The sequence below is a fragment of the Maylandia zebra genome, linkage group LG20 (assembly GCF_041146795.1).
Source record: "Maylandia zebra isolate NMK-2024a linkage group LG20, Mzebra_GT3a, whole genome shotgun sequence".
NCBI classification, from domain to species: domain Eukaryota; kingdom Metazoa; phylum Chordata; class Actinopteri; order Cichliformes; family Cichlidae; genus Maylandia; species Maylandia zebra.
In genome coordinates, this window is record NC_135186.1 from 15,128,184 (window position 1) to 15,151,451 (window position 23,268).

The 23,268-nt window shown below is 40.0% G+C and overlaps 1 protein-coding gene across 2 annotated transcripts in view; it reads right to left on the reverse strand.

Moving 5' to 3' along the window:
- klhdc8b (kelch domain containing 8B) overlaps positions 1-23,268 on the reverse strand; it is a 280,867-nt gene that overhangs the window by 207,374 nt on the left and 50,225 nt on the right. Inside the window, exons 2-3 of one of the 2 annotated variants that reach the window (XM_004565463.3) lie at positions 16,714-17,371; positions 16,005-16,572 (exon numbers count right to left, since the gene is read on the reverse strand). In XM_004565463.3, the coding sequence (XP_004565520.1) occupies positions 16,005-16,395 (391 nt within the window). In that variant the 5' untranslated portion in view covers positions 16,396-16,572; positions 16,714-17,371. Of the gene's footprint in view, positions 1-16,004; positions 17,372-23,268 lie in introns of both variants that reach the window. The other variant, XM_014409271.3, reaches the window with a different exon arrangement.

A 23,268-nucleotide genomic window follows, 5' to 3' on the forward strand; every position in this document is an offset into this window, starting at 1 on the left:
AGGCAACAGTAACTGAAATAACCACTTTTTCTACAACCAAGGTATGCAGAAGAGTATCTCTGAATGCACAACACATCAAACATTTAAGCTACACTGGAAGACCACAGAAGACAACACTCCTGTTAGCTGAGAACAGGAAACTGAGGCAAAAATTCACAAGCTCCCCATACCTGGCAATAGAAGGTTGGGAAGACATGGCTTGATTTGATGAGTCTCAGTTTCTGCCACACAATGTGGATGGTAGGGTCAGAATTTGATGTAAACAACATGAAAGCAGGTCTCATATCAATAGTTCAGGCTGCTGATGGGTTAATGGTGTGGGGAGTAGCAGACTTTAGGCCACTTAGTAGCAACTGAGCATCATTTAAACACCACAGCCTGCCTGAGTATTGTTGCTGACCATCTCCATCCCTTTATCACCCCAGTGCACCCTTCAACTCATTTCATTTCACTTCACTTCCCTTTACCTCACTTCACTTCACTTCTCTTCACTTGATGCGTATAAAGGATCCACGGTCCTGTTGTTTTGAGTTGGGCAAATTGCACTGAGATGGAGACACAAGCCACCCACGGATTCCAACATATAAGTTGCCCAGTATGCATCCAGAGTTAACAACGGCAGTTTCGTAAAAATTGTACCAATAGCACTAGAGACATTTTAGCATTAGCTTCAGGATGTCTATGTACCACAGTGAGTCTCTTGGAACTCTTGAGGGAGGAAAAAGGGATGCACATGGACATTGATTCTGTGTCCTCTGTTCATACTCTCTCAGTCAAACCCTGCCGACTGATGTATGTGCAGACTACTGCACCATGGCATTTCCCTGTCACATCGGTGTCTGTGTCGAGCCAAATACGAGGATTGAATGCTGATTTCAGGGGAGGATGCAAGAATTCCGAAAGCTTAGCAAATAAATTACATTTGGCCAAATAAAATCCATCTTATCAGAATCGGAATATTTTATTAATCCCCAAGGAAACTGTGTACTGAAATAGGCATGCCAGTTGATGCATGTGCACTAAATCATTATTTAGTTATTTCTAATCAACTGAACATTTGCCAAAATCACAGCAGGTAAAAGGATACGACTATGTATTTTACATCGCAGTCTCCATGTTTCTACACTTTAGCACCATGATCAGAGGGATCTTTAGTCCTAATCAGCTTATTAAAATATGTTCTAATAACATTATCTCTATAACTTTCTGTTTTACAATTCCATGAATCTTTCCATAGAAATAGAGACTCAGGTGAATACTGAATCTTGACCGATGCTGAAAATACATGAAGGCTGAAGGCAACAGAAGGAGGCCCCATTTAAAATCCATTTTAAGAAAAAGATCAGAATGCACTTCATCTTAGATAACACACTCCGACACAGAAACAAAAGAACTCGAGCACACAAATCCAAAAACAATCATCATTCTGCTGCTTCTTGTAGGACACTGTGCCACGTCACAAAGGTCAGATCATCTCAAACTGGTTTCTCGAGCAGTTCAGTGAACAACAAGTTCAATGTACTCCAATGAATCCAACAGAGCACCTTTGGGATGTGGCTGAATGAGACAATTGCATTGACAAATCTGCACCAGCTGTGCGATGCTTTCATGTCAGCGTGGACCAAAAGTGTCAGAGGACCATTTCCAGCAACTTCATGAATCTATGCGACAAAGAATCACAGCAGTTCTGAAAACAAAACGGAGGCCAACCTGGTTCTACCAAGATGTAAATGGTAAATGGCCTGTATTTGTATAGCGCTTTACTAGTCCCTAAGGACCCCAAAGCGCTTTACACATTCAGTCATCCACCCATTCACGCACACATTCACACACTGGTGATGGCAAGCTACATTGTAGCCACAGCCACCCTGGGGCGCACTGATGTACCTAATAGAATGTCTGGTTAGTGTATATACTCAAGTGTGTTTTTAACATGCTTGAAGATTTTGAAACCGTATCATGTTCTTAGTACATAAAACGTTGGAAAAAAAAAACTTTTCTCAAAAGTCCCAAAGTTAGATAAAGAGAACTCAATTAAAAAAACGAGACGAACATTAGACTTTATTAAGTTCATTTATTTATTCATTTGGTTTACATATCTGTGAGTGGCAAGATTATGTGATCCTTTGCTCTCAGTATCTGGTGTAGCCCCTTCAAACCTGGTGTTTGTTTAAAGTTGGAAGAATTGTCATTAGCTTGGGCTCTAGGATGTTGGTGGGTTTTCTCACATTAACTGTTCACTGTTCATTAAGGTCAAGACTTTGACCTTCCAAAATAGGAAGTTCTTTTTTAAAGCTATTCTTTGGTATGGTGTATTTGTGTCATTGTCTTGCTGCATGACCTGCTTTTGTTTGAGATTCTGTTCACAGACAAAAGTCCTGACACTTTTCTTTAGATGCTCACTGTGGGATATGTCCCTGAGCTGATACAGTATATACTCCATAAATAAAATATTAATAAAAATAAAGCAAACAATTGATGGGCCATCCATGTAGAAGAGCCCTACTAAAAGAGGAGCTTTTTAACAGTACTTGCTTGTTGAGTGATCTTTTTTTGATCGATGGCTCCTGTGGAGCGTTACAATGCTGTTTTAGATTTTCTCCATTGTGCACAGTCTGATTGTTGATTGGTAGTTTCTAGACCAGTGATAATTCTGTAACCCTTTTTAGCATAACAGGCATCAGCAATTTTTTGTTTTCTGAACTCTTCAGAGTCATGCCATTACACACCTGCTCATTTAAAGCTAAAATCTGAAAGGTTCCTGTGCATCTGTGTGTATATTTGTGTATGTTTTTGTGATCTGCAGGTCAGTCATGAGCAGCAGAGCTTTAGGGAATCAGATCAAAGAGCCGTAACATGCCTCAATGTATATTTCTAATTTGTTATGTTCTTTTTATGAAAACTCCCAAATTTATAGAGTCTGTGTATAATAAATCTGGCATATGAATAAAATTTCAACTTCTTGTGCAACATGAGCTTATCACCCCTTGTACATGCCAGCTTTTGTCTACATGTACAGCTTTGATCATCTGTTTAATTATCCTTGACTTTTCCTGCTGTGCCAATTAAAAGCCTTCATAGAGTAATTTGGGGCTTAAAGATGTAAGAAATAAAGATTACCATGGATTTGGCTCTGCGATAGTTTTCTAGGGGTTGATCAGTACCAAAGCTGTCCTTGTGAACCAGAACTGAAGTGGTAAGTCGGGACTGTGTGCTTGTTGTTTGATCAGGTATGAATGCAAATAGCTTGTTAACATAAGCAGACAACACAGAAACAGATCATGGAAGCAGTGTGACGAGCGCATTTTTCACAATAAGGAATAATTAAATAAAAACCAAAAAGAACCCGATGGTCCCTCATCTTAATGGCTCTCAGTGAGTTTCGTATTAATTTTGACTCATTAATATGGATGTTGCTTACCAGCTACCATCACAGGTGTCATGATCAAAGCAAATTAGATTCCAATTTTAATTAACTGCTTTAATTTATTTTCTTCGATCAGGCTCCATTTGGTCACTGCAGATAGATTTTAATCATTTTCTTGGTTGTCCCTTCTCAGAATGAGGGAACATCTGTGTTAGGTTTTTACTCCACTGACTGCCAGTCCATATTACGGTCTACTGGAATACAATTTTAAAGATAACAGGCATTTAATTCAATAGTCTTGGTAAAAATCCCAGAAGAATTAATGTAGCTCTTTGATTTTGATTCAAAACCCTGAATAAGAACCTGACTTTTTTTGATAAATGGATCTTATGCACAAATTCAATACGGTAATCTGCAATCTCTCATCTGCCTGCTTTCTGGGTGTTCAGCCACTGGTATATTCTTTACATCACGTCCATTTCCCCATGCTGTCAAGCTCATTACTGACATTATTACTCTGATCCAATCATTTTCTTGCTCGCCTTCTGCAAGTTAATTTGACTCCATTCTACATACATTAAGTCTCAATGCTCTTTTGTCATTCTGATTTTCAGACTCATTTACTCAGTCGCCCGCCTCCACATCTCTGCCACCCCCCTGGTCACTCAGAGCCCCATCCAATGAGGGTCCTGCCCAAACTCATATCACCTCCAGGTTTTCTGGTCTGCTGTGACGAGTCACTGGAGTCTATTCTGCATCGACAAATCAGAGATGAAAATCATGAACATTATGACATTTAAATATTGCAAATGCATCCATCCATTTTCTTCACTACCACACAGCTGCTGTTGAATTATTCCACACCTAAGTTACCTATTTTCTATATTAACCCCTTTTTTCACACTAGTTCAAAAACCTTTTAAAGAAAGATATGATTTAACAACACTGTAGATTTGATAAACATCAACTTGTTCCCTAATTACGACATGCAAAATCTCTCACTTCTCATTCTCTCAGTGCACACGAGCAGCGGTCTATCCGTAGCCTGCAGCTACACCACACAGCTGTTCCAGCTTCACCACACGGCATCCAATACTGCTGATGGGCAGTGTTCAGTTATTACAGACTGTTAAGAACTTGTTAGACAAATTTGCACAGCCACTACCTGAGTTTGCTAAACTTACACAGAACCTGCTGAGGAAATCTTTCTGTGTCCTCTAGCACTCCTTCAGTGTGTTAACAAAGAGACGTGGAGACAAACTGAGTGTGCATCAGTGATGAACTGGAAGCTCTCTCAGCCATGGGCAGACTTTTACCCTCCTCCTCCAGGGAAATTTGTTATTTTAATGGGTACATCTATATCTCAAGATATTTGCTTTGATCTTCTCTTTGATGTTGCTTAGAAACGTACGTACGAACAACTATTAGCATGTGAAACACTCATAATAAGAAGAATCAGATGTGGCACAACACAGAGGTCCACTAACCTACACCTTATCACCTTATCAATTCATCCATGTGACTGAAAAAGCATATGATTACAACTTATAATACACAATATCAAAGCACCCCAGCTTGTAGTAAAATGAAGCAGACTGGGAAGCTCTACAAGACCAAAATCCAGGACATCACAGGTTATTCATCAAAAGCAAGCTTTAGCTAAAAGCTGTGGAATTTGCAAAACTAAGTCTTGAGCACAAAGGAAGAAAAAGGCATACTTATTTAATTCAATTCTAAGAATTGGAGGCGACTTCTGTGGTGCATTAATCAGGCAAATTTGGATAAGAACCATATACATACATTGCAGTATTTTTTCTCTAGAGAGAGAGGAGACTTTCTTGCGATTTTGTTTTTAACTGACTTCACATCTCTTTTTTCCTTAAAGACCGCTCTCACGCAGCACTTTGAAGCCGTGACAGCGTGCCTTTATCTTCTTCCTTATAGAAACACACTTTATATCAATCAGGAGCTTGACAATCCTGCGGAAACAGTCATTTTTCAGTCAGGCGGATTCCAGGCCCGCTGACAGATAGGCAGTGGATGTTGAGTGAGAGGAGGGCAACGGTCATTAATCACAGACTGAGGAGAAGAGGGAAATTATACTCATCACTGGAGTATGCCACTTTTGAGTCATGCTCCTGCTGCGATTAAAAAAAAAAAAAAGAAGCTCTGCTGTACAGAGGACTGAAAGCGAGATATTTTAATAATAACAATAAAGGGCTGCAGGAAAGTAACGTAAGGAGGGGAGCTCAGAACCAACAAAAGTTGGGGTATGGGAAATCTCTTACATTCATTTTTGGGATTAGGGATGAAAAGAAGGAAAGATAAGACTGTAGGTTCAAGGAAGGAAAACACACACAGACATGCAGTGTTCACTTCATTGAAAGCAGCAAAGGGTGCTGAAATGAAGCACCCAGACAAACACGCCCTCTCTTTCTCTGAAATGCACGCACTATCTGTTGCTAACTTAGAAACACAGAAAATGCACATATGCCCTCTGTCTGTGGCACAAACAGGCATTTACAAATAATCTGCCTGCTCCCTTTGATTGGTCTAAAAACAAACACGGCAGTCACACACTTGTTGCTTAGCAACAGCAATGCTCGGCTGATCAGTCGACTCGGAAACGCAGAGTGAGTCAAGAGGTAGAAAACAGCTAGGGGGCGACACATGGGGGGGGGACAAGTGCTGAGAGGACATGAAAAGAGAGTGGAGGATACAAAAGGACATCAAAAGACAGAAAAGCACATGAAAGGATGTGTCCAGAAAGGAGGAGAGAGGATTAGATAAAAGGAGGAGAGGACCAAATTCAAGGAGAAGGGAGAGGAAAGGAGAAGAGAGGAGGCCAAAAAAAGAGAGGGCATGAAAAGGAGAAAGAAGCGGAAATGAAATTAGGAAAGGACACAAAAAGTTTTGTAAAGGGAGGAAAGGATGTGGGGCTGTGCAGCAGTCCAAGACATGTCAATCATCAGACCACCATCTGAAAGACACACACACACACACACACACAGCCCGAACATCAGAAGGCATCAGCTGAGAGTATCTGGAAGTTGCCTTGAACCACTTCCCAACACATGTTCAACACTCACTGAACTGCTTGTTGGTCTCTCTCACTCTCTTTCAGAGGCTGTCCAAGTCCAAGAAAAGATCACAGTTGTATTTATCAATCCAGCAATACTTCATGATCTACACTGAATTTGAACTCCAGTCCAGCCAAGAAAGGCCAGTTTAGTACCTCCTCATCATTACTGGTGTTTTCTGCCTTGCTACATGCAGTGATGGACGCACAGCCAATCTGTTGGAGCCAGAATTCTGGCTGGGTTGTAGGGGATCAGACACTTATTTCACTCTACGCCATGCCAATCAATTTATAGCTTCATGTAATGTGTATCTGACTAATACAAGTAAATAAGCTAAACCCTTCCTCACATGTAACCTCGGCTGTTTAACACCTGCTGTTGTGACCAGGCCACAGGCTTGACAAGCATTTAAATGTTTCAGGTAAATTGTTTCCAAAAGACAAATTAGTCTTAGCTGGGTCATCCAGGAATATTAGCAATCAACATTTCATTATCTCTTTACAAGGACAACACAACCCCTTTAAGCAGCCAGCCTTGGGGATGAAATGTTTTTTTGTGTTAGCCCCTCTATTTAGCCCCGCTAAATAAAAGACTAGTCTCAGTGGAGCATTTAGAAGTACAATGAGCTGACTCTCTGCTCATGGCACTTTGTATTTTGGTTCCACAATGGGCCTGAAGGACAGCCTAGCTGCTTGTTGTTATCTACCATTCCTGCTGTAATGTGTGTTCATCTGTTTCTCTTGATATTAAATCAACTTCTATAATAAATGTATATATACAACATTTTCAAACTCTTGACGTGCCTCTCTTAAACACTTATTTCTACAATAAATACATTTTTAAAAGATTCGTATTGTCACATGCAAAATGCCTTTAAGATCAAAGAGTGACATATCTAACCTTAAAACTCTTTAATGAGAACTTAAACTGGTCTTTCTGCTGAGTCAGAGAGCAGATAATCTCAGACAGTAGAATAATCCCAAAATCACGGCATAGTAAACAGTACGCCCTGAATATGTGTCTTCATGCACACATTCATGTAATCATATTAGCTCTGACAGCTTGACAGGACCAGTAGGAGGAGGTAAACACTGTAGGCACTTGGAGTGTGGGAGTTCTGCTGGATCAGTGCTGGAACGTTCATGCCATGTAGATGTGATGCGTTTTGGTTAGAGTTAATCTCCATCTTTCTAGTGCTCCTGTTTCATGTTTCATGATCTCTCCCACAATGATAAACATGCCAAAACACAAGTAAGAGCTGAAAAGTGTCAGCAGCAGCAGTGCTGCTCATATAAAAGAATGCTGTGTGCGGCTTTTTGCATGCCCTGTTAGTCTATCAATAAACAATCTGCTGCTGCTGCTTTTGTACTGAGCAGCATTGAACCAGAAATTATACTGAACTCTCTGGAATGTAATAAATAGCTGTGTTTTATGAGAAATTTCAGATGGATTTGTTCTTTCAGATGAAATTCACAATTTATACCATATTATCTATGCTTTATTTAAAATATATGAGAAAAATAAGTTCAACAGAATTTGTAAGATATAAATTTATAATTTCTGGTCTAATTTCACATCAGAATGTGTTGTACTTGTGTTGTACATGAGCACTCTATACTACACCCATATTCTACGCATAAATTTGATCTAACATTCACTCTCCAATGAACACACCAGGAGTAACTTAGGGTTCAGTATCTTACCCAAGAATACTTTGGCATGCAGACCGCAGGGATAGAACCAGCAACCTCTCGATTGACAGGCACCCTCCTTTACCTCCTGAGCCAGAACCACTCCGAGGATGTGGTCCATAACACTAACACAGAGAGACAGACAACCATTCATGCTCACATCAATTTAGAATCACCGATCAACCTAACATGCATGTCTTTGGACAGCAGGAGTACCCTGAGAAAACCCATAAGGTGAACATGAAAGCTCCACACCCTCTATCGCCCTGTCCTGCAAACAGTAAAAAGAAAAACAGAGCCTTGATATGAGTTAATGCTGTGAAAGGGTTTATTTAACCCAAACTCTGATGTGAAAAATTTCCTGAATATCACACAAATTTCTTACATTTTTCCAAATCTAACCAAAGAAGCATTTGCAACAAAAGTAACAGAAAACATATGAAAGCCTAACATAGCAAATGAACAGACTAAATCTAACACTGAACAAAGAGCAAAAATAATGGCAAAAATCTATTCATATGACGCCGTCAATAAAGGTCTACAGAAAAGAACAAAAAAGGCTTTTTAGAATTTTAGAGCCTTCAGTGAGGTTAATACATGTTTTTGACAAAGTAGCTTTTACACATTTCACTGTGAGACTAGATTCTTACTGCATTCATGGCTGTGTGAGGAGGTAAACGTGTGTCCCTTGGTGCTACTTCCCAGCTGTAGCCAGAACATTGTACCTTGGATACTAACCTTCATCGCCTTATGGTTATTATTTAAATGAAGTAAGAAAATTTAAAGACCACTGCCTCTCATCACTCTAGACTTCCATCAGGCTCACCTCATATCTCATTTAAATTCTGCATCCCTGAAAGAAAGATCCTACAACAGTTTCACAACAAAAGTTTGCCTCAAAATGTGAATTCTGCCTGTTATGGTATCAGTAGCACTTTAAGAATTCGTACAGGGAACTGCATAGTTTAGAGTATATCACAGTACCAACCAGAATACAGCAGTCAGGATGCTACACATGCAGGAGTATGCACATATACACAGCATTTGTATTCAGTGTTGGCCATTTGTAACACAAATGACAAACAGCTACAGCTGAGCAATGAATCAAAAATGAATCAAAACCAACATTAGACATTGCTTTTATTTTCATTTCACCAAAAGACGAGAGTGATGGTGAAATGCAACTGAGACAACTGCAATTTGCTGCTAACACAGCTCGGTACACATCTGCACAGACAGCATGCTAATGTGAAACTAGCCAAAAACCCAGAATGACATTATGGGTGAATGCATGTGGACTCCACCCCAGCAGCCAGAACCTCATATCCAACAGGTAACAAAAGCAATGACTCCGTCATGGTCCTGGGTCTGGGGATGCTTATGCGTTTCTGGTTTATGAATATTCTTTGATTTTTTTCATGGTGTAGTCATTTGTATTTCAAGTTTTCCTAGTTACTATCTGCTTATATTTTGTAGTTTCTAATCTTTAAGTTTTGTTACTGTGCCTCTTCTCTATTCCACATTTCATGTCTAGTCTCCCTTGTCTTCATGTTCGTTTTGTGTGTCTGTTTTCTCGTTCCTTTCTGTTTGTTCCCATGTCGGTTTCTTCCCCGGTCCCTGTGTCAAGTCCACGTCTTAGAGTTTGTCTCCTGTTTCATGTTTTATTTTGATAGTCCCTTGTCCTGTGTTCAAAGTGTTCAAATTGTGTCTTATTAGTTCCAGCTGTGTTTCCCTCCTGTTTCCCATCCCCTCGTTATCCTTGGCTTATTTAGTCCTCTGTCTTCCTCTGCCTGTTGTTGGATGGTCTGCTCATCTCCTTTCGTGTTTCCAAGTCCCAGGTGTTTCATGTTTCAGGTTATGTCTTGTCGTTCCACGTACTTAGTGTTTAGTAGTTTTCACTAACTAAGAGTAAAGAGAAAATAATGTAATGTATAATAGCTACTTTTTTGTGTAACTGTCCAACAAAGGTTTTAACAACCAAAGTAATAACACTAATCTGTGACATCACTTGGGGCAAATCATTATCCTAATACACACACCAACTTAGTCCTAAGCTTTTTCAGTGTCAAGATTTACCTGTGGTGCTATTTATTATCCCTTTTTCTACTAGTAAAAACCCACCCTATGGTTTTTGCCAGGCCTGCATCAGACTACAGTTAGAGTTGAGAAGACAACAACAAAAAGCAACTTCCAGGAAAAGATGAAATGTCAACAGCCCCATCCTACATGTTTACAGCCCATTTCATCGGCAGCTATATTCGTTGATTCCTTTACATATGCTTTCTGTTTTTGTAACTGTTGATCAGCCTCTAAATGATAAGCCTAAATAGCTTAATTACTACTGAACTAATAGTAAACGTGATTTGCACAGTGTTTAAAACTACACATTTACACAGTCAATTAAAGAGGAAAGAGCACTACTTTTGACATTTTGCTACAGGTCAGAGATAGTCTAAAGAGGTCGGAAAGAAAATCATCTGGACTTCTTTAAGTTCCTTGAAGATGTTTCATCTGAGAAGCTTCTTCAGTTCTAAGAGCAAATGGTGGAGAGTCCCAGATTTTTAAGCCCTATGGGAGTGTCCCCAAGAGGGTCATGGACCCCCTATTGATCCTCTACCTAATCACACAAGCCAAGGTGTCATTACGGGTGTAGGTCACAATCAGCCAAGGTTTCGAGTGAACCCACTGTGAAACCTAGCCCCACCCTATCATGTGATTTACTGAGGTCAAAAGGCCCAGGATGTGAGTGGGCGTTTAGGTGTCTGGGAAGGGATCTCAAAACTGGATTATAGATGGCAGGCAGTTGGTGTCGTAAGCCCCCGCCTCTGTTCAAAGATGGTTGTTCACAGTCTTCTTTCAAACCATCTGTCTTCTCTGTCCAAAATGTGAACACTGGCGTCCTCTTTGTCCTTTAGGTGCAGATGGACAGCCGAGTCTTGTCCAGTCGAGGTGGCTCTTCTATGTTGTGCCATGAGTTTATGAATAGGGGGTACACTCCCATAAGGCTTAAAGTCTGGGACTCTCCACCAGTTGCTCTTAGAACTGAAAAAGCTTCTCGGATGAGAGGTCAAACGTCTGCAAGGAACTTAAAGAAGTCCAGACGCTTTCCAATCTCTTTAGAATGCCTGAATGACTGAGAACCTTCACAGAGATACAGATCAGAGAGTTTGACCCTCACATGAATATCAGTAACTGTGAGCATAGAAATTGAGATGGAAAACACTGAAAAGGCATGGTAAGACTTTACCTCGTAAAAATAAACGACACCCGCTGTTTGCAGTGACTACTTGTGGACTTTTATTTTGGTTTTGGTTCTTTGGATATAAATTCAAATCTTTCAAAAGATTCCCCTCTCCCTGCCAGTCATGTTCATTTTTCTCCTTCAGTTAATGGCAAAGATAGCAATGAAAACTTGGCAGTTGTTAAACCTTCTGATGACCGTATGTGTCACATGCACATGAACATGCAAACATGAACATGCAAACATTCACTTTGCGTGTGTAAAAAGGCCGGACGCTTATAAACTGGCCTCAATCCCACAGTTTCTATATACAAATACAGAGAAAAAGAAACGTCACTTTATATTTGAAGAAAATAATTTAATTAATCACTATATAGATGTTACGAATCTTGGTACGCTTGGTAATTTTCAAGAAAATTAAAGAAGTCCAGACGCTTTTCTTTCCAAGCTCCTTAGACTATGATGACCTGGATGACTGAGAGCCTTCACAGACACGCTTGGTAAAGTTCATCAAGATTGAAGCTGTCGTCTTAGAGGAGTTTGGGAACAAACACAAAGACATGAATACACTACGCTGCTATCATGATGGTAAGGAAAACGATAATAATGATAGAAGACTGGAAATAGTGCATGAAAAAAATGATAGAAAACTATAAGTTGCACTCCTTTGTATTTTTTCCTTCCTACTTCCTTCCACACTGCACTGCAGTTTCTCTGGAAACTACAAGCCTGGAAACATGAGCATCCATGCTGTTAATGTTAAGCTTTTCTGTAATGGCACTTTTTCTCTAATGGTTAAACTGGTTTCCGCACTCAAAGCATGTTCCTGCTTGAGTTCGCTGCTGGCTGGGTAAACATAAATATTGAATTTTAACAGATCTGAAACATTGCACTAACGCAAAGAGGCTAAAGCTAAAGCTGTATCCAGAGCAGAGAGCCAGCCACAAGCCAGCAGCCTTGATAAGAGCTAAAGGATCAAAGCAGTTATGGGGAAAATTAATAAGATGGGTGAAAAAATGTATTGAATTTAAAAATGTATTGGAAAATGGTGTAATATCTCAAATACCTGACATTTGTTTTGTTATATATAAATATGTTCCACTTGCTTTTGTTTGGTAAGATCAAATCTATCACACAAAGGTGGATGTACAGCAACCTTTTCAATGAATTATTGGCACCTCTTTATTTTCAGTTGTTTTACTGAAATAAGTAACAATTTGGGGAAATTTATAAGGTTTGATTTCTTTTAATTATTATTATGAAAATAAAGATTGAGGGTTGAAGAAAAGTTGATTTTGCTTTTCATATGCTGTTAGTTGTACTTGGATAGAAAACTGGAGTTGACAAAAAATCCCTATCACTAGCTTACACTGTAATCGGTGCATCTGCAGTATATTTATATATTTTTATATATTTTTTTCTCATACACCATTTAAAACCACTGGGACTAAAACTGAAAGAACAACACTAACATTGTCTTATCACAAGAATAACTTCATTTAGGCGTCACATTAACTTCACAGTATACACTACTGTAATTTTAGTCAGATCTTCTGGTGTCTTGGTAATGGGGCTTTGACATGGCTACTGATAAATCTATTAACAGACACAGTCATTTTTCTATATTGCTTTTAATGAATGCAGCCCTTTTGATATATGATATATGATATATGGTACATTATACAGCACTTTTCCCATCAGACTCATTCACAGATCACCACTTTGGATGCATCTATTCTTGCTTGTGTGGAATTCAGCCTATATTATGTATTACAGTTGGTGCTTCATTTAAAAAGCAGCTTTTGTATTTCTAGCCAGTCGGGTTATTTGAAAAGTGCCCCTAGCTGACTTGACGCCCCGGAAAAAAGTCGTAAAATATGCTCTCGATTCTATACATTTTAAATGACTGCAGCTAAACTTAGCACAAAGCATAATGTCATTATCAATAGTTGATGATGCACATAGAAAACATGGATATAAAGTAGATATATTCATTGTTTTCATGCAAGACAGAACTGTTAGTGTTAGAGTATGTTTAGAAAAAAAGTAACATCAGGCAGTTATTCAAAGATGCTAAAACTTCAAAACATGAAATCTCCCACACACCAAATATGTGTAGATTAAAACTAGATTATTACCGGTGTTAAGTCCTACACCCAAGAGTTCTGCCATTCAGTTAATAGCAAGGAAATTTAGTAGAGTCCAATTCCCTCCAAACACTTTAGATAAAAAGAATCACTGATCCAAAAGCAGAATGTTTGACAGTGTTTCTAATACATCTCTCTGCATATTTCACAAAATTACTGCATCATAGCTGCACAATGTTTCATCATAATATACCCATAATACTAAACCATGTAAAGTTTTAATATTCATTTGATAACACATTCCAAAAACAAGCTACAAGGATCAAACCGATCTGCATTTCCCTCATCAGCAGCACCTGTGCTCTGTCTCTTGCATATTTAAAACAGTATAAGGCATATATACATGCACATCAGAGAAACATTCCCTTATTCTGTCTCTATTACCTTGAAAGGTCATATTGATTCCTCAGTTTACAAGGCCAGCGCTCAACAGAAAGCAGCCTGAGATGTAAACAAAAGAAACAGCAGGAAGAAGCACTTCAACAAGTGGATGTCTCTTTTATTCTCCTTCTGTTCTCAGTTTTTTTGCTCCGTATTGTAAAAATGTGAATCTCTCTGGACTTTTTGGCTAAAGATATGCACTCCATCTTTTCCCCTTTATTGGAAAGGAGATCAGTTCATTGTCTTGTCTTCTTTCTCCCTCAGCCTCGCTTTCTCACGACTCTCCCTTCCTCCTGCCAACATACACAAACTGATAGCCAGCACACGCCTGGGGAATGAGCATGAAGTCCAGTATGTTTATTCAGTGGAGGCAGACCGCGTGATGATTGCCCCTGCACGAGCTACGTTCGGTGACATTCTGCGTACACGAGGAAGCATGCACACAGTAGACATGAGCGCAGACACCCACAACTAATCTACTGACCATTTACATAATCAGAACTTTGGGCCTGGCCACGTGCAGTATTTACAGAACCTAAACCAAAGCTAAGCACCAACATCACGACTTGTGCGAGCAGCAATCGATCTGAGCACCACTCAGCTTTAATCACAAGAGAAAAACCTCCCACTCAGGAGACACTTTAGCATCTGAAAAGCTTCTACCAAAATGTGATGCTAATTAGTTAACTTCGACACCTCGGAGAATTGAGTTTGTTTCTGCTGTGACTGTTTTAAAGCCTTACAAATACATCAAAGCAGCTGCATACTCTTCTTCATCAGTTTTTAATGAGCCTATGTAAAGATTTTTTGGAGTCACTGAGGGAGGGCATGCAAAATCAAACACAAGCAGAGGAATGCTCTGCAATAAGGTAAACCTGTCAAACAAAGACTGGACACGCTATCCCTATGATCTAGCTTTTTTCAGCTCTGGTGAAATGCTGACTAACTTGGCTTTGTGTATCTGCTGATACAAAGCATTGTATCAGCAGATCAGCATTGTAAAAAACAATGAGAGTAAATGAAAAATAAAAATTAATGTCATCACTTGCCTTTTGTTGCATTTTTCTCATTTCAGCTAAGTGTGGGAGTCTTTACTGTGTGCTGTGCTGCTGTTATTTCTGCTCATGCTAGTTTCTCCTCTCCCTGCTCTCACTGTGAGTGCAGCTCCTCACACAAAGGCAATGTGCGTGGGAAACGGAATTGACCAGCAACAAGTGAAGTGAAAGAGTAGTTATTTTGTTGATGGCAATAAATCTAACTAAAAGCCAATAAATCAAGCGCCCCAGGAAGTATTACATCACACATAATAACACAAGAGAGAAGAGCCAAGGAGAAGTGGACTGGTTTTTATATGGTGCTTTACAAAACATGCCTCATCACACAAGCACTTGTTTCTAAACCTAAATGCTTTTCAAAATTCACCATCTGATAGATGCATCAGAGGGCAACTTGTGGTTCAGTACTTTGCCCAAAAGTACACCACCATGCAGACGAAAGTAACAAGGAATCAAACCACCAACCTTCTGATTAGTAGATGACCTAAAACCTGAGATACAGCCACCCAAACCCACATGCAATGTGTCATCTTTAAGCTTTTCATGTGTATCAGCTCACTAAACCCCATTTGGTGGATAAATCAAAAACACTGACCAACATACATAGAACACCTCTTTCCTGCTAGCAAACAGGAAAGCTAACATAGCTAACATGTGGCAAAAAAAGAGAAAAATACATTGAAATTAACAGACTGGCTGCCTGTCACCTTTATGCTTTCTGGGACATCCTTACTAGATGGCACATCAGTGATCATACACATGAAACAATCCAGTCATTGGATGAATGGAAGTAGTATATGGAAAGAGGTAAAACTTGAAAATGTAAAATTAAAAGGATTGCCCATCCTACAAATATTTACCTGTAACCTCATCAAAGCTGCAGTAAACCAATAACAAGTACATCTTTAACTAAACTGGTTACAAACACTAAGCCATGATTGGACACTGCTCTTTGAGATCAGCAGATTTAAGTTTCAAAGTGAGAAAACTGTGACAACAATATCACAAAGCAGAGCAGCGCAGGTGGATTACGCTTTCTTACCTTTCTCCACTGTGGTGACTCCCATGGATGGCTGACCCAGACTCGCCTTTGTCTCCCATTTGCCCTCATCGGGGTGGTACATTTCCACAGAGGCCAGAGGGGTCTGCTGCTGATTCATTCCCCCAAGCACCATAACCTGGCCCCCTAGCACCACAGCTGAGGCCCCCGCCCGCGCAGTAGGCAGTGGAGGCAGTTGGCTCCACGTCTGGCTCTCTACATCCAGGACTTCAACGCTGTCCAGAGGCATGCCGGTCTCACTGCAGCCCCCGAGCACATAGACCAGGCCTTCGTGGTAAACAGGCGTGCAGTAGACGCGGCACTGCGACATGGAAGGGAACTGCTCCCAGTACAGAGACTTGACAGGACTCACCGCCATCTCCTGCACAGGCATGTCTCCAGGGCCGAGCGGAGGGGACGCACCATCACACACACACACCACACCGTAGAGGAGGTAGAGAGAGAGACAAGGAGGGCAAGCAGGAGAGGGCACGCAAAGGTGGAACGCAAGAAGTAGAAACAAGCAGAGTCACAAGCTTGTTTCTGTCTGTCTGAGTGACCACCTGAACTCCTGTGTCCACAGAGAGAGCGAGGATGACATGAGAGAAAAGAAAGATGGATGGGAGGGGGTGAAGAAGACAAGGATGTAGGTCAGTGAAAAGAGTGAAGTGAACAAGGAGAAAGGAGGAAAGCAGCAACGCGAGTCACTCACTCCTCAGCCAGATGTCACGACTCGCTCTCTACTCAAATGTTTTATTCATCCAGCTGTTGGTGTTTTCGAGCAGTGAAGCCATCTGCCCTTCAGTCTCCTTTATTCCTTCCTCTTCCAGCCCTCTTTTCTCCTTCACTGCTTCCTCCTGGGTGTTATTTTGGTTAAAGTTTCAGTCTCAGTATACTCCTGGGTGGGAAATGACATTTGAACAGGGGTTTCTGAGGGCCAAATATTTAATCCCACAATAATCTGAAAGTCAAGGGCTGAGAAATTTAAAAAAGAGAGGGAAAAAATGAAGCAGCGAGACGGGGCTCAAGGGGGAAGAGGGGTGAAAGGATAGTGACCTTTAATAATATGCTGACAATCCAAGAAAAAGCCTTTTTGGCGCCTTCAGTCGAGGGGCAATTATTCAGGGCTACCAGTGCCCCTCAGCTGTAGCTCTGTAGTTCTGTTTGCACCTTTGTGACAGAGCTCACAGCGAAGAAAAAATCCTTGCTCATGAACCAGAGTCTTTAAACAAGACTTTGTCACATTTCAAGAAAGAATGTTTTCTTTTGGTTAAACAAAAATTCCAAATCCTGGTGTCGAGCGCTGAGACTTGTCATCAGACACAAAGTGTGTGCTGAGAAGCTTCCTGGTAGCTTTGGAGAGGCCCAACCTGGAAGAAAAGACAGTGCAGGATTAGACATGCACTTGGTGGTATAAATTAAAAGCTAATATGATGACAAGCTTATAATTACAATATAATTCAGTGAGACCAATGTGAGAGGGAAAATTATCAAAGTACTGCATGGCAGAATGTATTTAAAGCCCTGTTTGTGCTGGTGTAAACAGCATACAGTATGTACAAATAGACAAAATAGAGAATAACAACTATTAACAAACAGCTGGAGTAATGGTAGTATAGTAATTATATGCTACCCATGTAAAGTTGGTAAGACCTGGCTAAAGCGTGCCTCTGGTGAAAGGTTTTAATCTTTCTGTTATTATTAAAGTAAGAAGTAAAATGAAAGAGTTTATTTTTTATTCTCGATCCCATCATGGTCAAGTGATCATGGAAATTTTCCTACTCCAATCTGACTAAACTAAAAACAATCAATTTTTGTTTTGTTTTGCCTGTTTTTAATAGAAAATGCACAATAATTAACAACAGTACTTGGGTCAATCATATAAATGTGCCCAATTCAGCCACGCAGACATATTCCCTGCAATTCCTGACAGTTTGAAGGCATTCATGAATACTATAAGAAAACCAAAGGCACAAAAGCATCTATGCATAGAAAAGAGCGAGAAGTCTATGAATAATAAAACAAAGACATAACCATATATATTATTAAACAAACAGACCACTTATAATGCTTAGAAGCAAAAATAAAAGCACATGAAAGCACCAAAACAGAGAGAGTAAAAGAGTGACTTAAACACTATTTTGGGCTATGACAGCATGTCTGATCATCCAGCAACCACAGTTTGGTTTAGAGAAATGCTAAATCATTTGTATGAGTTCTGGGGGCTTATTAATCTAGCTCTCAAGGAGGACACTAAGGCGTTGGAGAGACATAATCCATTATCTCTTCCCAGGTGGAAGCAAAAAAACACCTTACACAGGAGGTGTCTGGGAAGCATCCTGGTCAAATGCCCAAACCACCCCAACTGGCTCCTTTTTGATGAGAAGTGGTAAAAGCTCTACTCTGAGTCCATCCCATATGAGCGAGCCCCTCACCCCCTCTAGAGCTCCAGCACCCTTCAGTGGAAGCTCATTTCCTTCGCTTTTTCCCACAGTACCTAAAATTGTAATCTTTTGAACACCAGTCACAGTCTTAGGTTCTTCCTTAATAAATGTGAAGTAAACGTGTACAATTTTTCTATAGAAAGTCTATTTAGTTTGTCACAAGTGTTCTTCAGTGTTAATTTATAAAATATAATCACAGTATTGGTGAAACAAATTGCAATTATTGTCCTTCAAATCCTTCAGCCCCATTTATTCTACTCTGTATTTATCCCAGTCAGCTCATCCTGCATTTATCTGCCTTCCAGCAGCTCACTTGCAATGCAACGCCACCAACAACCAGCAGCAGGACTGCAGTACATGCAAATAGGACAATTACTGCTGCTGATTGAGTTACAGGGTTCTGTTACCAAAAGTGGGAATTAGATGCAAATGGATCCAAAATCTGATAAACATTTAATCAATAAAGATTTAAATGTGCAAATGTAACATCTGCTGAATCGTAATTGCTTAGTGCTCCTGACACAAACGTGTGTCAGGGCTGAGTTCAAAGTATAGAGAGTTAGAACAACTAATCCAATCAGATCTCAACATAAGAGCACTGCATTCATATTTCAGTGTATCTTAGAATCACATTCATACTGTTGCCAGCAATGAGAAGCCTGTCTGTGCAATGAGTGTGTGTCTGTGTGTGTCTGTGTGTGTAGACGCAGCAGGAGGCGAGCACACCGTGACCTGAGGTATGACAAGGAAAGCAATGACATTTAGCAGGTGGGAAGAGAGAAAGAAGGCAACCCAACATATAGTGTCGCTCTACTCCACACTTTCTCCTCTGCTGTCCTCATCTTCTAGCTCTATATGTTGACACTGTATTCATAATTAATGATGCATTCTTCCTCGGCTCAATTAGTTGGCCTTTAGCTGACCTTTAGGTCAAGTGAGAAGGAAAGGGAAATGAGGTGAGTGCGTGTCCATACTTGTATGTATGTGTGCATGCATTTGCATAGAACAGCTATGTAAATATCTTTGTGTCTGCATCAAGCAAGACAAAGTTATCATGTAAAAGTTTAGTTTCACCACGCTACCTGAATACTGGGTATTCAGTTGTGAAACAGCTTTCTGCTATACACAGCGCTCATTTTTTATTTAGCTAATATATGTTACACTGCCACTGATGTCATGAGAAATGCTTTCCATCTTATTAATAAAAAGAAGCACAAAAGGACAGATACAGCACGTGTAGTTTTCACAAACCAGCCATCACAAATGGGAGATGCACACAAATGCCAATTAGAAAAATGCTTATTTTAAATTAAAGAGAACTTTAACCAATCATGGCATGCGTGGTCAGGACTGTCAGTGGTGTGAGTCAGTTATTATGGAGATGCTGCTCAGTACAACAAAATAGGTCAAGGAATAACCAAAATCCAGAATGATGTCTCAGGGAAACAAGTAAAATATTATTATAGGGTCTGCCTTACAATATAAAGCTCCTTGAGGCGACTGTTGTTGTGATTTACTGAATTGAACTGAATGAAGGTTTTTGTAAAGCACACTATACTCAGATATTACCAGTGTTGTTGATTGGAAAAAAGCCACAACTCATTTCCAATGCTGCAGAAGGGTTACACAGACTCGCTGAAAGAAAGGTGAGCTGTAGTGGGTCATCTCACCTCTGTGATGGTTTGTGTTGGCATTTCAGCCAATGGTGTCAACATTGATGGAATTATGTACAAAGAAAAGCACCGTCAGATTTTGATCCATCATTCAATTTTTCCAGATGACAGTTAACTCAAAAATACTGGCAACTGAATAAAGACTACCTGGAGAGAAAAAACACACAATAGAACACTATCGGCTCTACAGAGCCGGGTGTGAACATTATTGAAGCATTGTGGGATCATCCTGACAGAGAATGGATCAAAAAGTAGACAACATCCAAAGAAGAGCTTTGAATGTCCTTCAAAAAGCCTGGAGAAGTACTACTCAAAGAAATTACAAAAAAGCTTTTTTACCCTCTGTACTCTTGCCTTTTAGCAAAATGACTGATATGGTGATGATCAGATTTTATGAAGGTGTTTCTAAACATGAAGAGTTTAAATTGATGAAGTTATACAAGCAAACAGTTCAAGGAGCTGGCATAAAGAAGTTTCAGAAAAAAAGGGTTGTTAATTCTACTCTTGGTATAAACTGCAAGCTAATGGCTAAGTGTAAGGAAAAGACATGAGACTGAATGTGGCTCACCATCCAGCACTTAAAAATCCCCACTGTCTATGTATATATTATCTATAGTGATAAACACATACCTGTGATGCTGCCAAATATGAGACTGTCAGATGTGGGATTTGCAGTCATGTCTGGCACCATCATGGGTTGTGTACAGTTAGAAGTCATTGGAAATAAAGGCACATGCCTAGTGCCTAATAAAGATGGAGTCTGACATCGGTGTTAGGGATCCAGTGATAAAAGAAACCCCATCGAATTCTGCTGACCCTGAACTCAAAGAAACCGATGTGAACCCCTGGCCGTATTTAAGGGACCATTTCGGCTTCAAGTCCAAGAAAGGCAACAGCTTTATTATGCAGTGTAAGCTGTGTTTGCCCAGAGAGACCGAGTTAGCAGCTTTTAAAAATTCCACATTAAACCTGCGCAAGCATGTAGAGGTAAGTTAAATAAAACTTGTACCGTTATGGTAGGAAAAAGGCTATGCTCAAATTAATCACATTAAGTCGAGACATCTGTGAAGAACACAGCTAACGTTGGTTGGTACTAGCAACTTACTGTGATCGGGCACGTTGTTGTCCAACTTACTTTTTTTTTACTGGGTTGGTAAATTGCCAAAAGAAAACGTGTTTACTTACGTTTTTCCTGTTTGTTAATAATAATAACTTATTTTAAAAAACAGTTAAATTAAAGACAGAAGTGGCTACTTTCTTACTTAACCCACATATGTTCACTGTTCACACTGCAGGCAAAAGAATAACAGAGCGCTCACTTGCCTTAGATTAGTCAAAGACAGCTGACTTTTGTTACTTGTTAATTAACACTTGCAACCTCTGTTACTGTCAAATAAAATAAAAAAAACACGAGGTATAATGGTATAATTTACCAGCGGTAGCTATGTATTAGGGACTTATCGGGGAAAATATTTTATGTAAAATTTGGTGTGTTTAATGAAAACAAAATTGATTTATATGCTGATTGTTTAAAAATTTGTTAACAGAGAAAACATCCATCCAAGCTGAAGGCCTTCAGTGACTTTATAGCGACGCGGAAGCGAGCCCTGGAGCAACTAGAACCCCCAAGAAAGCACGCAAAAATCAGTGATGTGGTGGCATTGGGTGCAAACAGACGAGTATCACAGGCAAAGGTTGACAAGCTCATGATTAATTTCATTTGTGAAGGTCTTCATCCATTTACTGTGGTTGAACAACCTTCTTTTAAAGAACTTTTGTTGGCACTGAATCCTCAATGCAAAGTCATTTCCAGACCCACTCTCAGGACCACAATAGAGGGAGCTGCCAATCAGATGAAAAAAACTTTGATGTTGCACCTCAGTAAAGTAAGCCATGTTGCCACCACTACAGATTGTTGGACAGCACACCAGCAAAGTTTCATAGGAGTCACCGCTCATTGGATAGATGAGGAAACCTTGGAGAGGAGATCTGCTGCCTTCCTTGCCAGAGGTTGAAAGGGTCCCACACCTTTGATGTCCTAGCTGGTGCCCTTGATGGCATTCATTGTTAATACAGAATATGTGAAAAGTAGTAAGAACGAGAACAGACAGTGGCTCGAACTTTATTAAAGTATTCAGTGTGTTTGGTGAACAAAGTCAGCCTGAGGAAGCGGAGTCAGAGTCAGATCAAGACTCTTCTGAAGAGACCAAAGCAGACTACCTGGACACATTCACCATCCTGGAGCAAGATGGCGGTCTTGAGTACCAGCTTCCACCACATCAAAGGTATACATGCCACCTTTAAAATTTAGTAAGTAGGTAAGTAAAATTTTATTTATATAGCACATTTCTAGATAAAAGATCACAAAGTGCTTTACAAGGTATAAAACAAAAACAGTCAAAAGTTAACAAAATGCAATTTTAAAAAGATGTGTTTTTAGCTGTTTTTCAAAAGTAATCACTGAGTCTGCAGATCTCAAGTTCTGAGGAAGAGAATTCCACAGTCTGGCGGCCACAGTAGCAAAAGCTCTATCACCCTTGGTTTTCAGTCTTGTATACTGAATAACAAGTAGGCCCTGGTCACAAGACCTCAGGGACCTACTAGGGGCATAGGGCTGTAAAAGTTCAATGATGTACACTGGTGCTTGTTCTTGAAGAGCTTTAAATGTCAGAACCAGAATCATAAAATGGACTCTGAATTCAACGGGGAGCCAGTTCAGCTGTATAAGCAACGGTGTTACATGAGAGTATTTCGATGTTTTTGTCAGAAGCCTTGCTGCAGCATTTTGGACAATCTGCAGACGCTCCAGGGAGTTTTTGTTTAGACATGTAAACAGTGAATTACAGTAGTCCAATCGTGATGAAATGAATGCATGAATAACAATCTCCAGTTCAGTATGAGATACTATAGGGGTCAATTTAGAAATGTTTCTTAAATGATAGAAGCATGACCGAACCAGAGATTTGACGTGGACATCGAGGGTAAGAGCAGAATCAAAGGTTATCTCCAGGGTTCATGATAGAGGATTTCACAAATGTTGAAAGAGGACCAAGAGCATTCATTATGTTAGGTACATGTCTGTCTGGAGCACATACAAGGACTTCAGTCTTTTCTTCATTAAGTTGGAGGAAGTTGTCAGCCATCTAACTT